The sequence below is a fragment of the Gasterosteus aculeatus genome, chromosome 8 (assembly GCF_964276395.1).
Source record: "Gasterosteus aculeatus chromosome 8, fGasAcu3.hap1.1, whole genome shotgun sequence".
NCBI classification, from domain to species: Eukaryota; Metazoa; Chordata; class Actinopteri; order Perciformes; family Gasterosteidae; genus Gasterosteus; species Gasterosteus aculeatus.
In genome coordinates, this window is record NC_135695.1 from 12,631,424 (window position 1) to 12,646,999 (window position 15,576).

A 15,576-nucleotide genomic window follows, 5' to 3' on the forward strand; every position below is an offset into this window, starting at 1 on the left:
TGCAAAAAAGCAAGCAATAAACAAACAAGTACAAAGACGACAAGTAAAACTCATTTCATTTTTTTTAATTAACACATAACATGTCCACTTAAAAAAGGACTAAGTAGCAAATATGTTCTCTTCTGCATTCAATGGAACACAAAAGGCTAATTTCTGTACATTCACTAAGGCTCTGTCTTTAGGGAAAACCCAGGTTTCCATAAGGCAAACAATATCTACAGGAATGATATTAAGTACTTTATCCAGCATGTCAACGTCTATCTTCGTTCCTCCTGACAGTACAAAGATGTAAGCAAGTAGCATTAACTGCTCTGCCATTTCAGTTAATATTGTATAGCCTAAATAAACAGTAAAGGGAAAATGCAAGTATAAAATAAAAGTCATATTACAGAATGTGTAATTTTCCTGTGTACGGCAGTTTGGTGCATCAGCAGCATTAGGTTGGACTCTCACTGCTGTATCTATAGACCAATAAATCAAACTAAATCAATAATGTTCAGGCTATACAAAGAATCTTAAAATGATTATGTAAATGGAAATAAATACCATACATGAAAGTCACATTTCATTATCAGCAATGTGCATTTTCAACCACCATACCAGGCTTTCTTGATCCTTCCAAACCTGATCCATGGCACTGTATTGCATCGCATTCAAACACAAGAGCAATACTTAAATATTTTAAAGATTATTTGTCAGTCATTAGTTAGCTAAAAGTGGCTGGACAAGACTGCTTTGCAATGGGTAAACGTTTTTCACAGATAGTTGTTAGTACCAATGGTAATGATGATAGCTCCTTGAAGATAGCATTCACTTCAGCTTAAACAGCCAAATGGCCTTCAAGATGCACAAGGGTAACAAAAACCTCATTAGTCGATGTATCTGTAGGTTGTCCGCTCCAATAAGTAAGAGTTAGGTAACGTCACATTCTACATGACACGTTAATAGCCTAACATGAATAAAATGTAACTGCAGTGTAATGTGCAGTCCTCTCCAATATAAAGAATGGCAGGCTATTGGGAACTCCTTCTGTACAGTTACTGATCAGCCAACACTAAATGTTTTGCTAATGCATAGCCTCAGTTCTTCGTGCTGTCCCAACACTATGTTTAAAAAACTGTCATAAAAACACTGATTCCATTCCCCGTGACACACACACACACACACACACACACACACACACACACACACACACACACACACACACACACACACACACACACACACACACACACACACACACACACACACACACACACACACACACACACACACACACACACACACACACACACACACACACACACTGACCAGTAGTGCAAAACAGCAGCTTACACGGAAATTAAAAAAAGGGCCTTCAGGCTTGCAGAGTTGCTCCGCTGAACGCTGAAGGAAGTTCACAACTTCCAATTTAGAAACCTTACCCAGATTTAATCCAGACAGACGTATGGCAGTATGTTCAACCTGCTCTCATCTCCATGCAGATCTAAAGAGATGCACTCTGTCCAGTCATACCAGGCACCCTTTGTGTCGTAGCAACCATTAACCCCGGACCAGTGTTGCTTGTGTAATCTGGTCAGGTCCTCTTTGATGACCTCTCTGCTAACCCCCGGTAAATCTATGACTGGGGGTTCTGGTGCCAACACATGTGTTTGCTTGAAATCTGTACTTCGGGGCTCCTCTTTTTTCAAGAACTCTGTCATGAAAAAGTGTGCACCCGGGGTGTTTGCGCCCGACGAGGTCAGCACGTTACTTTGCTGGCTAAGGTACGACTGGATGATATCGCTCCTCGACAGCTCCTTCCAGTCCGTCTGCTGGAAGGGACTAGGGGGGACCGGTGGAGTCTGCTTGGGTTGCTCGGACCGCTGGGTCTCAGGTCTGGGGACCTGTCGGACCCCCTCCTCCTGGCTGGACTCCTTTTGAAAGGATTTTATCTGTCCTGTTACAGGGTCAAATGTCAGTCTCCTGTCTTTTAACCTGACAGGTTTAGTGCCATCATCTATGTTCTGTTCATCTGAAGACATTACATGATCCTTAGATCTATATTTCTGTCTTTTCCTGGTCTCTATTTTGCTAACTTCCCCATCTTCATCTTCCAATCTGCGCACATCACTGCAGGACGAGGCGTAAGACTTGTGAAGAGACGTACTGGGAGGCCTGCTTGGAGAATCCAAATCTGAACAGCCTGTGTGCAAACCCTGAACACAAGCATTGAAAGGCTGGATGGAAGGCTCCATCCCAGAGGTTTCCACAGATGCAGGCCGAACACCGGGGCTAGAAAGAGCCTGTACTGGTGACGCAGTCGCTTTCATACCAGCTTCCTGCTTTGGAGTTTGAGGACTACTGTGCAACGAACAGCGTGGGCTTCTGGGTCGATTCAGCCCCCCGGAGAAAGCCTTCTCCTGTCTGGCTTGTTGCTGCAAAACTGATGCTTTGAGCAGAGAAGACGTGCTGGGAGGCTTGATGTGTCCTGGGGCACTTGGATGAGGTTTTACAGCATTGACTGGGATTTTATTTACCCGGTCATTGTCCAAAGGCTCAGAAATCTCCCTGTCCAGAGACTGATGTGCACGACTATCTGTAATCTCAGAGCTACCACCAATTCCATTGGTTGCCAGCTGTTTGATGTTTTGCATTTTGTCATTAAGAGTTGTTTTGGATATCTTGGCTGGTATGAGCGGTCCTTCTTTCTGGTCAACCTTACGTTTCCTGTTGCTCGTTTTCTCCACCCGCGGAGAGTAGCAATTGTTGAAGTCATTTCTGTTCTTCAACTCTGGACCCGTTTTACCTGATGGTATGGTGGCAGTTGTAGTGGAGATGAAGGGATGAGCGACACCATTGGAAGACCACGATGCACCGCCGTGTCCTTTGGACAGCACCTCCCCCTTTCCTGGTTCAATTAGCTTCTGCCAGTTTCGCAGGAGCTTCTTGGCTCTTTTTGCAAGGTCCTCGTTCTTGGTCTTCTTCCTGACATCGTTGATAAGCTTCCCAAGACGGGTTTCCTTGAAGAAATAAGATTGGTTTAATAAGAGCATTTATAACCACACAAGTTTGAACTGCAAGTCATTTTGTATGCACATTAGGGCTGGGCGGGACACCGGTATCAGATTTCCTTACGGTATGAATTTCTCACGTACTGATCATACCGGTGTTGCGCCATAACAACTGACGTTGGCAGGCAGAAGAATTTATTTTTGTCGCAGGGCACCCAGCGGTCGGAGCTACTTGTCTTACGTGTGTTGAGATTGAGTCATGGTTATAACAACAATGAATAAGCCACAACAAACATTCTTTAACAGGGTAAAACACCACACAGCAGCTTGTGACACAGACACAATTTGTAACACTCATAATTGTACATCTATAAAAATGACCCAGCCGAACTGCATGCTGGGTACAGCTCACAACAACAAGTAACTGTCACTAGCAAAACTAGCAGCCGCAACAAGCTAACATGCTAACTATCTAAATAGCGAACAAGCTAACTCGCCGGCCAGTTGCGAGGTAGTTGGCCAGCGAGCGGCTAACAGCTGTTCGGGGAGCCAGCGGCCCTTTTTGGGGTCAAGGAAGTAATGTGTTTAGTAGAAAAAACAATACCGTCATATACTGGGATACCGTCAGAATCTTTCTAAATACCGTGATATGGATTTCTGGGAATGTAACTCACCTCCAGTGCCTCTTTGGTGATGGGATACTTCTCCAAAAAGGAGATCACCTCCATAACTACCACCATGTTGCATATCTGGTGAAAAGACGCATACATTTATACATCAAAATGCTGAGACAACAAGTTATTGTTAACATTATCACAGCTCCTAGTTGTTTCTATGTAGATGTCGTTCAATGTGTGATTCATAACCTCAGAGGCCCCTCTCAAGTTCCCCAGAGAGAGAGAAAGAAAGGCTGTTAAAAGGTTTAGGCTTGATTTGAATAGACTTTCAGATGTGCACCTGTAGGTCAAGAGTACTGGTTTCAGGCTCAATATGACAAACTTGAGATTGCATGCAAATATACCATTTTCTCCCACAAGAAGATAGACGCGAGCAAAGAGCTTAACGGCGGTAGCGACCATTTGAAAATCCTACAGTGCTGAACCACTGCAGGGAATGTGGTCAATGGTGACTGGTTCAGGCAATGCTGGATTCATTTCTGATTTCGGCATCAATGTTGAATGAAGTACCCATGTTGGCCATTTAATTTGCTGGATTAGTCCCCAAAACGTTAAATGCCCACAAATACCATCTTAAGCTACAGCTCATCAACTTTATACGATTAGTAGTGTTTTTTACAGCACCTTTCATTGTGGGTCAATTACCAGATATAATAGAACGGTTCGACACACTACAAAACTTAAGGTCTTTGTGTCAAATGTTGACTAGATGCGGGGAAACTGGTCAGAAAAGAGCTGTAACTGATCTTCATAAGCAGACTGAACTGCCTGAGAGAGAAGAGTGCAACTAGGTGATTACTCAATCAATGTGAAGCTCCAATAAATCAAAGTCGCTGTCACTAAGGGGCACGACCTCTGGATGGACCCTTACACTTAAGTGTACCTGCTGCCCCAGTTTAAGTATCCAGTCTTTTTAAATGCAAAAATAATAAAAAGCTAACATGGCTACAAGCCCATTAGCCAGCAGGAGTCAGATAGCTATGCGCTGGAATGTCCGTCGTTATAGTTACTTGAGCTAAATAGTGATGTTAGCCGGCTAATTAGCAGGGAAACACTAACTCGTAACACACCGCCTACCCCCACCTGGTCAACCCGGAGTCGCCTCGGCCTTGTTGTCTGCCTTTTACTGCGCCCGGTTCGTGCTCGGGAAACTAGCGGGTCGTACTCACATTGCTCTGGCCGTCGATGGCCTGTAGGAGCCGGTCTCTCATCACCAGCGGAGTGGCCGCAGCCGCTGTCATCGCCTGGCGGTGTCAGGACGGACTCAAGACAGCGGAATCCCCGCCGGAGAGGCGGTGGCAAACCTGCCGACAGTCACGGGCCTAACGGAAGATCTTCTCTGGGAGTGAGCACCATGTTTTATGGTGCTTTTTGTGGTTGTTGTTCGTTTGTTTTCGTATTCGCTGCCGTCACAATGTCACGATTTGGACGACAGCAGCGAGAAAGGTCCCCGGGTTTCGGCTACCCCCCTCGGCTGGCAGCCTGCTCCTCCTCGGTCTACTCATTGGGCTTTTTGTGAGGAGCTCGCGCAGAGCATCATGGGAGAATGTTACGTAATCAATTGTTCACATCCGTTCAGCGATACAGCCCACAAGAAATATGCACACGTACATGGAAAGATGTCATGTTATTTTAAACAATGGTGTGGTCTACACGACAAAGGGGATTCAGATATATATATTTTGAGTGAACTCCTGTTTTTTACCGTAAAATAAATTGTAATTTTTACTGGTATGGATAATTCCATTGTTTATGCAAACCTTATATATTTGATTTCTTTCCAAGAGTATGATAAATGCAATATTATTCTATTAATGCACATTTAAAAAATGTAATCAATATTACTTTACTTTTTCTTATATATAAAATCACACAGAATACAAGAAATTGATTCCTTTCTATTTTTTTAATCTCCATTATAATCACGACATTATTAAAGCATAACAGCTGGTAGATGTGTAGATGTTTGTACAAAGGAGATGTAGAGTTCATTAAGTGACAATAGTGAATTCAGCTTAATTGTGACGGCTAAGCAAGATGATCGTGGTACGTCAACAGATTCTCCACCAGCTTTTATTGATTTGCTTCCTGCAGGACCCTTTATGATGACACACAGGTTACAAATCACATATAAACATTTTCCCTCCTGTCAGTAAAAGTTATCCCTCATTTTCGACCCTGCTGTTTCTTTTAAAGAAAACTCTGGAGGCTGAAGAAAAAAGCTCATGTTTTAAAGAGGCAAAGGGACACATGAAATACACATCCAGCGAAAGCAAGGGGTGTAGTTACAGCTTGATCAAAATGGGTACAAATGTAACACGTTCTGTAGGACAAAATAAATACAATAAATTCCTGTACAGCCAGAAGCAGATTTACAATTTGGGGTTGTAAAGAAAATTCACCTTAATTACAGTTGAAAAGGGACACTAGAACATCAAACCCAGAGTAAGGAAACGTTTAAAGAATCCACTGTGGAAAATCAGCATTCTGATGGAAGTCCATTTGCCAAAAATGTTGATCAAGACCCAAACAATCTGTCAGGATGGAAGACAACGACAGCTAGTTAGATAAGCAACAATTTCATTACTTTCTAGTACCATTTTAAAGTATATTATGAGACATTTATGGAAATCACAAACTAAAACGCAATTGAACAAGAAGAAGGATGAAAGAAGGAAACTGGGCTTGCAAACATAAATATTATTTAACAGCTGGATGACCAGCATCCACTTCCATTTGAATACTTACATGACCATACAGAGCATTATGAAGATATTCCATAAAGCGATGAAGATTCGGAAGTATCGCAGGCTGAGCAGAAACTCTCTGATGTTGTCACCTAAAAGACACAATTCCAAGGCTGAACTTTGAGAAGTGCATTTAACTGCCACACACCGTTTTGAGATTATTTCTTCCCACCACAGTGCACACACACACACACACACACACACACACACACACACACTCTACCTGTTGTCGGCGATCTGGACTCATCTCCAAACCCTTGAGATTCCTTCCCTTTGCTGCAAAACACCCAGTTTCACTTAGGATAGTTGCTTTATTAAATTAAGATTTAAAACCGCGTTTTAAATGCGTTAAAACCGTGTGACCGTAGCGTTGATACTCACAGCTTGAAGTTCAGCACAGCCCCTGCATTCACCAGTAAGGTCCTAAAGAGAGCAGATAGATAAACGGTTTGTTGATAGGTCAAGTTAATAGTTGTCTGTGCTAATGCTAGCTGGTGAGCTTTAGCACAGCACAGCTAGCTTGCTGTTTAGCTAGCTTAACACAAAGCAGCAACCTATTGGGGGAAAAAACACACGGGAAGATCCTTTCTTCTAAAACAAAAGTATATGTTAATAAAACATGTCAGAAACCGCACAGATTACCCGAATATCAACAGATCTCCGATCATTTTTTCACGTCACAGAGACGCCTCACTTCCGTGTTCGTTCACGCAATCAGGAATCTGACCAATCATGTCTCAGAGCTCTGCTGCGCTGTTGTTCCCGGATGTCGACTGTTGTGCCGTCAACGTGTGGCTGACAGTATGTGGTTTTGGTCGTAGCAACAATACATTATATAACGTGGCAGAAGCATGGTTGAATACAAACCTAATTTGTGGATCTATGTGATGTCAAATAATCAAATGATTTCCCTCACAACCTTAGATAGTAATTTCGAAACAAGGATTCATTTGATATTTCATGTTTTTTTTATCACAGAGCGTAAGTTAACTAAATAAAACAATAATCAAGAACAAAAATATCAGGAAGCAATATGTCCAACAGATATGGATACAGTTAAAAAACACTATGGAGGGTGAAATGGGGGGAGGGGAGGCACCATTTTCTTAAATGTTATCTATTCTGCTAGCTACATATTGTTTATTTTTGTATGAATATATTTTAATCGCTCTAACTTAAAAATAAGGAATTTTAAGTGAAAGGGTCATTCAGACGGAAGGCAATTAAAACCAGAAGATTTAAATTTAAATTTCGGAGATGCGAGTTGTCAATGTTGTGGCCGCAGCGCCGCCCCCTTGTGGTTGTAAAAGGTCATTGCATTGACTATTGTTCACAATGATTAAAAGCCCAAAATAGAAAGGTAAATACATTTTTAAAAGACTTAAATAAATACAATTCGGTGGCTGTTTACTTATGCATGTTTCGGCACTACACCACCTCCAATCCCACCACATGCCTGCATCGTCTGCAAGAATATAAACCGGCGTTGGCATCACTAAATGTCCGCTGCAGCCTCGATGCAGGGTCCGATCCGGATTGTGGGATATTTTCATAAGAAGTGACGAAGGACACTCTGTCCGCACTGAAGCGTTGGTCGCTTGTCTCTGCATTCGTTGTGTTTCTACGCTGCAATCAAACCTGTGATCGCGTTGAGACTCAGTGAAATAACGCTTCAGTCGACGATGGACACCGAAGGAATAAAGCTTTTTTTTTTTTCAATTTCAAGCAGCTGACGTCGACCTCCTGTCGTCTAACACGCGGAGCAGCTGGCAGGCTCCGCACATGATGATGAAGATGATGATGATGCCGAGGCTGTGAACATGAGTGGTATTAATAGCAGGGCTTGGGTGTCACAGGATTTCCACTGTTGAGGGGTTTGTTGGGAGAGTCGGTGGTCGAGCTTTGGGGGGCTTCAACGATCCAGACTGCGCAGTCGGAATAACAATTTGAAGAACAAAGTAAACAATCAAAAATACTAAACCGACAACAGGCAACATGGAAGTTCTGGCAGCTCTCAATTTGGGCGATTTTGCCCAAGTTTTCTCCAAAATGGGAATGTTCCCCGTGTTTGATCTCGCCTACTACATAGTGTCCATTCTCTACCTCAAGTATGAGCCAGGTCAGTGGGTTTTACACTTTTCTGCTTGCTGTTTTTTAAATACATGAGGCTATTCTTCATTATTAGATACATCTGATTATATATAAGCTATAAATGGTCAGGTAACCTATGCCTAACATCGGAAATTACTGTGAGGAAATGAATGTGCAGGTTGACCTTCTGTATTATACCCAAACTTTGTGAGATTAAGATATCCCTGCAGAGACCTTCTGTAGCTGTTATCTCGATAGTACCCGGTCCTTATAAAGCATGACCTGTTACATGAACCCAGGAGCACTTTAAGCTCTGCCTGCACGGTGTGAGGGAATGTCTGTTGCTGCAGCAGCAGCATGACCTCGTTTACACAGAGGAAATCACCGGAGTGGATTAAACCACTCAGCTTTGGGTGAAGCCTGATATTTTCTAAGATTTAACTTATTTGAGCAACAGGGCCAGAGGAGCATGACACTCGAGAGAAAAGCCCGGGCATACCAGAGACTTAGGCAATAAATAGAAGATCCTGAAATAGACAGCGTCGGTGGGCCTCCGAAGCCCCTCTGCTTGGGGCTGAAGACTACGAGCTGGAAAATGGAAGGACAGTCTGGTGGTGTGAAGCCTGCTGACTGTTGTCTGCTCCTCATCTCTGCTGGAGTCTATACGTTAAACGACCTTCGCACAACTCACCTGAATACCAGACCCCACACCTTCGGGGGTTGGGTTGCAGTTCTGGTAAAGCAGGTCCCAGGTTTTGATGAAGAAGCAGAACGTGTGGAAAAATACTATACTACTACTACTACTACTACTAATTGTCTATACTGTCCATCGTGGCTCCAACCATCTTAAAGGAGAGCAGTCACAATGACGTAAACGCAGTTATTACTGTTTTAACAGTGTCAAAACGTGAAACTATGCCGGCTCTCACGGTGGTGGAGTGGAAGGGGACTCGGCTAATGTTACTTTAAAAAACATTTGTTTCATTCCTTTTTTAAATGAACAGAAAAATATGTGATTCAAACAATTAGCATCTGTGGGTTTTAAGGATTTTAAATCCATCATTAACTCACGCTGTTGTGGCTCAATTGTAACACGCTGCCAGCAGCTGGACTTCCTGACTGTAACCGTAAACCTTCACTTTACTCCACATCTCATTTGGCAGTCAAATAACTCACAGTGCCGCCATTTGCAAGATCTTTTAATCACCACCATTTCCTACATGTGTCCAAACAGAGAGTCCCGGTTCGTGTTAGAGGAGCACATGAATGAGTTTCCGCGGGCGTCAAAGGTCAAGACAGGCTCGACAGTTGCAAGGCAGGAGAAGCAGTTGAGCAGAGTATATTTTTAGGGAAGCATTTCTCAGGATCAGATTGCTTTCAAACTGAGCACCAGTTTCACTGCAACACCCTCACCCACCTGCTGTTGGAGATTTGCGCTCTCTTCACGTCTCCTTTTTCTACATTTTTTCTAAATGTCTCTGACGGCGTTGTAGCGCTGTAAATTCTTTACTTCAATAGTAACATATAGTCCTTAAATTATATCTATCTTTGCATATAAATATACAATATGTGTGTCGTTGGTCCGTAGTGTTCACATTTCCTACATTATACTAGTAGTTCTTCTAAATGAGTTATTGTTACATCAGGACACTTCAGCTACAATACAAAGTAAATTAGTATATTTATTTAAGTTCCGTACTAAAGAAGACCTTTGAAGTTCTTGTATGTCACAAAAGTATTTCCATTTGGTGCCACTTTACTTATGCTTCAATCCCATTACATTTCATTTTTCACAGTTTTACTCATCAATACATTTATTTTACAGCTTTAGTCACTTTACAGATTAACATTTATAAGTTTGTTCTGCTTCCCAAGTGAGAATTAAGTGTAAAACAGCACCAAGCATTAACATTTCTTCTATGGTTAGCTGCCATTTATCATATCTTACGTACTCATTTGGAAATGCGGTCAAACTGTTCACTGGATATATATATATATATATATGCATGTAATATTATAAAGAGCTGTTGTGCTCAAGTCTGTTGATGTTAAAGACTCAGTTATCTAGTAAAAGTTGGTTAACAGTCAACTCATAAATCATTAGGCGGTGATGGTGGATTATCAGGGCGTGAAGTGAACTGGTCCACTGGGCGTGGACAACGACACAGCTCACAAACACACAAGGGATCCGCTGATAATGACTCAACAGTTTGGCTGTTATGGAAGTAACGGAAAGCTTTTCAAGTGATGATGGAATTGATGAAGCTTTTCAATCAAACCCTTTTGACTTTCTCCAAATAGAACAAACACAACTGCAGAAGGATGTTTTGGTCAGAGCCTCTAAAACAGGATCAACAGTACAGCATCAGAACTGATCAGATCATTAAGAGGCTGTAATCATCATCGTGGTTTTTCAGGGGTAAAATACCCCATCTTTACATTAGATGTAGAAAACTTCATTTTTTGAGTTTGAGTACAAATAAAGGAGAAATGTGAGTTCATTTATTAAATGCATTGAAGTCTTTTTGACTTGTATTTGGAAAAATAAAAACCACGTAGAGCATGTTTGAAACATTTAACCTAATAATAGTTCCAAATTCCAATAATTCCAAAGAGGGGATTCCAGATTGCTAATAGTTTCTCTATTTCTATTCCTCTGTGTTTCAATTATCTACTTTTAATGAATCATTTGATCGTGTATTGTGATTAACAACTGATGAGGTCAGTAATTTGTGACACAAATAATATGCAATGAAAATTGAATCCATCAGTATTTCATATTATTTTTCAGCAGCTGTTGTAATTTAGAAACCTCCAAACCATCTGAAATTCAGTAAAAGCCCCAAACAGGCTTCACAACAAATAAGACTCAATAAACGTTCACCTCTGACCCAACTCACTGTGTTGCAGGCTCAGTGGAGGTTTCTCGCCGGAGTCCCGTGGCCTCCTGGCTCTGCGCCATGCTCTACTGCTTTGGTAGTTACATCCTGGCGGACATCATGCTGGGGACCAGCCCCCTCGACTATTTCCAATACAACAGCCACATCCTGCTGGCTTCAGCTGTCTGGTGAGAAAGAAGAGAGAGAAAACACTACGATTCTTAGCTCGTCAACGAAAGACATATTCATGAACGTCGTCTTTCCATCTCTGCCAATAGAACCAAATCCTACACGCTGCTCCTTTAAGACACATGCGATATTTACCATCTCCTCCCTCGTCGTCTTTCGCAGGTACCTCATCTTTTACTGCCCCCTGAATCTCTTCTATAAATGCGTGGCGTTCCTGCCCGTCAAGTTGGTGTTGGTCGCCCTGAAGGAAGTCGTCCGCACTCGTAAGATCGCCGCCGGTGTTCACCACGCTCACCACGCCTACCACCATGGCGTTTTCATCATGGTCATCGTGGGATATGTCAAAGGTCAGTGTTTTGAGTTGTAAATGTGTTTATAGGGAAGTGACCTGTGTGACAGGGCAGGTGCATATTATGTAACATCACAGTTTCAGATGAGCAAATACTGTTGTGACACAAAATCCATTAATGTTTAAAATGTTTTTTTAATCAATTTTCAGAACAACAAAAATTAGTTCTGTTATTCCACAAATGAGAATGAGAGACGATGAATAAATGCATTATGATTAAAAACATGAGTTTCTTTTAGCGTCTTTTTGTTCAACTATTGGCAGCTTTTCCTTTAAGACATTTGACCCGCAACTAACGGTTATTGTTCATCTATTTTCTCAATGAGTCGATTAATGGTTTTGTCTGTGAAATTTGGAATAAATTGTGAAAAATGCTTTTCCGAAAACACAAGGTAATGACATCATATAGAGATATTTAGTTTACTATTCCATACAACTAATTAAACCAGTAAAACAACTGCAAATGTAGGCATTCTTGTTAAAGAATGAATTTGATGGATGACCATAATTGTTACAATTTGTTATATGCAGAAATGAACTATAATAGTAATCGTTTCCATTTCAGGAGAAAGCCTTGAACTGTTGTTGCCGAGCCTTCGGATCACTGTGTTGAATGACAGCTGCACTCAGGGAGCCTCCCTGTCTAAAGATGAATGAATGTCACATGTTCATGCCAGTGTGCATGTGACATTCATTCATGTTAGACTGTTCACAATCAGTATGTTTACATGGACTTAAGTACGCAGGTTACTGAGAGAAACTATCATATGTGGATAATCTGAGAAGAAAACAGAAAACTCCCATATGGGCAATATTTACGCTTGAAACAATTAAACCCGTATGTCTTTTTTTCACAACTAAACCACATGTTTTATGTACTTTTCACTGTGAAACTATCCAATAATATAGACATGTCTATAGAAATAATGATTACAGTTGTGCTGGTGTGCTCATTGAACAGTGTGGCCCTGCTGGCGTCCACGTGTGCAAACAGTGGGAGGAAAGCTGAAGTCTAATAAGAGCAGCCATACAAAACACAGACTTTTTTATCCCCTCTCATTTTTTTCACTGTCTATTTTTATCTTCGCAGGCTCTGGGGTGGCTCTCATTTCCAATTTCGAGCAGCTGCTGCGCGGCGTGTGGAGGCCCGACACCAACGAGATCCTCAACATGTCATTGTAAGTCGTAACCAACGCACCTCTGGCTCCTTCGGCATGAGGGCTTCCCAAAGAAACATCAGAGACAAGACCTAAGGGGGGTAGTGGCAACACAAAATACTGTCAGCCTTCATGGGGAAATCACAAAGTGAAGAACTCAATGATTGTTTGACTCTAATGCCCCCCAGTGGTAACATCCCAAAGGTATTTGGACAGATTGTAAAGGACCCGAAGCACAAAAGCTCTTAATGTGAAGCTATTTAAGCTTCAATCAACACCTTCAGCTAAACATTCAATCTAAATGTCAATGCAAAAATAATCAGAATATTTAAAGTTTCTTAAATAGCCATGTTGACCATAAATAATAAGTTCATTTAACGATATAGAGTTAGATTAAAAGTAGCTTTTCTCTCGTCTCTGCAGCCCCACCAAAGCCAGTCTGTACGGAGCCATCCTCTTCACCCTGCAGGAGGCTCACTGGCTGCCAGTGTCCAAGAGCACCCTCATCCTCATCTTCACCCTCTTCATGGCCACCAGCAAGGTAAGATCAGCCTTTTGGACTCAGACGATGACCAGAGCAGTTCATGGAAACACAGCACTGTCCTGCTGACACCTGCAAAAGAGCAGCAGCAAGTTTAGAAAAGAAGAAGGAAAACCCACAGCTTTTATTTTAGTTCGGTACTGTAGACGTGAATGTTGTTTCAATCAGCTCACCGTTTTGTTTGTATCTTGCCTCAAGTCTTGGATTTAATCTATTTGATAAAAATAATGTTTTCAAGATATGTGTCAGGCTCCAGAATAAACAGAAGAATAAAAATCCGGTTATTCTCCTCCACCCGACACAGGTGGTGTTGACAGCACGACACTCTCATGGCTCCCCCTTCGCCCTCATCGAGTCCTGGGTTTGCCATCTGCTGTTCGGTTCCCCTCTGGGCGGATCTGAGGAAGAGCACCAGCATCCCCCTGCTGCCGTTCCATCTTCACCTGTCAAAACCAGGGAGGACGTGGGCGAAGGCACGCGCAAGAGGAAGGCCAAGAAAGCCGAGTAGGACGCAGAGCTGGGAGCTGCATCGCGGCCTCCACGTGGTGGGACCTCCCATTCCTTTCTAGGGGAAAGGGGTAGAGACCCTTTGTATTAGAGCAAAATGGTGCTTTCTGCATTCTACACCGAACGAGGACTCTGTAAATACCACAGCAAAGGCTCCACACTTACCGACCCCGGACATTTTAAACCTATTTATTTATGTGCTCGTGAACATCTGCGTCCGCGCTCCACGCCGTGCGGTGATCCACGTCCAGCAGCTGGTCGTATCAGGATGGCCTCTGGTCAACACATCAGTCGCTGTGTTTCCGTACGTCTGGGATTTTATTAAAGTCCACCACCGAAACTTATTTCAGTTAAGAAAGATATAGAAAACACAAACGAATCTGACCCTCAATCCGAAATTCAAATGTGAGTGAAGCATCGTGTGAAAGAACATTGATGCTTTTTACATTGTCATTGAATAAAATCAAGAGAATCATTGTGTCTCTGTGTTTTTTGATTTCCTATTCGTATTGGCATGTATGTCTATGTTGACTATTCAGAAGTAACAAAATATTTCATTGCCTCACATGTTGTTATCACACATTCCATCTCTGCGTTTTGGATTATGCAACTTTCACTACAAAGTTCTATTACTATTTGCGAGCGCACACCAGTTTCTGTCTTGCACTTACTCAACGCAGGTTCAGGAACCAGTTGGGAGAATGTTTGTTTTCTGTTGTGTCACTTTGAGGCTGTCGGGAGGTTTGCAGGAAAGGTCTCAGGTCGCGTCCGCAGAAACCTGGACGCCTCCCGACACATTGACAAACTCTTGGACAAGCAATAAAACATCACTAATGAACTTTGCAGGAGGTTGTTACACCTAACCTTTGACCTTGACATTCCTCTTCCTCTCTTCTGGGAGGTAAAAGATCTGTTTGCTGCTTCATCCTAAAAGTTTTGTTTTCCACTTTCAGAGGTTACAAAAGGGTATTCTGTATCCTATACTATCTGTATTAGGTATGCTATGAAACTTTATTGATGATAAAACATGAATTAAAATTGAACTTTTCATTTTTAAGTTTTTAAAGATATTACCTTTATTTAGAATTTCTCTAAATTCCTTTTGATTAAAATGAGCAGCTGGGGAAGCATTAAGACTTGTAATTAACTATAAACATTACAACTTGTTTTCGTGGGAATAAGATGATAAAGATGAAAAAACATGGTTTTAACAACATATAATTAAAGGTTTATAATGAATCAATTGTTCAATGCATCATTAGATAAAACACATTATTACAAGTGGGATTCAAATCATATAATGACTTCTGTCCAGCGCAACAAGAGATCTCACAAATATGATCTTTCTTCCTCTTTGGGGGGTAAAACATCCAGGTCTCCGGCTGGATGCCAGAAATAAGACGCCCCTGCTCTTTTGGGCAAGGCAGCGAGCAGGCGAGGGGAAGA

General features: G+C 42.0%; 3 protein-coding genes across 3 annotated transcripts; 1 reads left to right on the forward strand and 2 right to left on the reverse strand.

The window, feature by feature from the left end:
• Window positions 1-49: 49 nt before the first annotated feature.
• LOC120823726 (mediator of RNA polymerase II transcription subunit 26) lies at window positions 50-5,308 on the reverse strand. The gene is made up of 3 exons (XM_040183959.2): window positions 4,840-5,308; window positions 3,668-3,742; window positions 50-3,002 (listed from the first exon to the last, which is right to left on the reverse strand). Exons 1-3 carry the CDS (start codon window positions 4,909-4,911, stop codon window positions 1,431-1,433), a joined length of 1,719 nt encoding a protein of 572 aa, XP_040039893.2. The 5' UTR covers window positions 4,912-5,308; the 3' UTR covers window positions 50-1,430.
• A 249-nt stretch (window positions 5,309-5,557) lies between these two features.
• smim7 (small integral membrane protein 7) lies at window positions 5,558-7,225 on the reverse strand. The gene is made up of 5 exons (XM_040183616.2): window positions 7,060-7,225; window positions 6,799-6,840; window positions 6,641-6,693; window positions 6,419-6,509; window positions 5,558-6,204 (listed from the first exon to the last, which is right to left on the reverse strand). Exons 1-5 carry the CDS (start codon window positions 7,083-7,085, stop codon window positions 6,189-6,191), a joined length of 228 nt encoding a protein of 75 aa, XP_040039550.2. The 5' UTR covers window positions 7,086-7,225; the 3' UTR covers window positions 5,558-6,188.
• A 491-nt stretch (window positions 7,226-7,716) lies between these two features.
• Window positions 7,717-14,605, forward strand: tmem38a (transmembrane protein 38A). The gene is made up of 6 exons (XM_040183615.2): window positions 7,717-8,536; window positions 11,419-11,575; window positions 11,739-11,923; window positions 13,016-13,103; window positions 13,506-13,623; window positions 13,928-14,605. The coding sequence occupies exons 1-6, from the start codon at window positions 8,413-8,415 to the stop codon at window positions 14,129-14,131; spliced, it is 876 nt and encodes a 291-aa protein (XP_040039549.1). The 5' UTR covers window positions 7,717-8,412; the 3' UTR covers window positions 14,132-14,605.
• The last annotated feature ends 971 nt before the right edge of the window (window positions 14,606-15,576 follow it).

Bases quoted from the DNA above. Each gene is read 5' to 3' on its own strand.
- LOC120823726 (XM_040183959.2), bottom strand. From the start codon at position 4,911: ATGACAGCGGCTGCGGCCACTCCGCTGGTGATGAGAGACCGGCTCCTA. The intron at 3,743-4,839 runs GTGAGTACGACC...TCTTTTCACCAG, and splicing joins CCATCGACGGCCAGAGCAAT to ATATGCAACATGGTGGTAGT. The intron at 3,003-3,667 runs GTGAGTTACATT...TATTTCTTCAAG, and splicing joins TCACCAAAGAGGCACTGGAG to GAAACCCGTCTTGGGAAGCT.
- smim7 (XM_040183616.2), bottom strand. From the start codon at position 7,085: ATGATCGGAGATCTGTTGATATTCGG. The intron at 6,841-7,059 runs GTAATCTGTGCG...TGCTCTCTTTAG, and splicing joins GGAGATCTGTTGATATTCGG to GACCTTACTGGTGAATGCAG. The intron at 6,694-6,798 runs GTGAGTATCAAC...GGTGTTTTGCAG, and splicing joins GCTGTGCTGAACTTCAAGCT to CAAAGGGAAGGAATCTCAAG.
- tmem38a (XM_040183615.2), top strand. From the start codon at position 8,413: ATGGAAGTTCTGGCAGCTCTCAATTTGGGCGATTTTGCCCAAGTTTTC. The intron at 11,576-11,738 runs GTGAGAAAGAAG...CGTCTTTCGCAG, and splicing joins CTGCTGGCTTCAGCTGTCTG to GTACCTCATCTTTTACTGCC. The intron at 13,624-13,927 runs GTAAGATCAGCC...CACCCGACACAG, and splicing joins TCTTCATGGCCACCAGCAAG to GTGGTGTTGACAGCACGACA.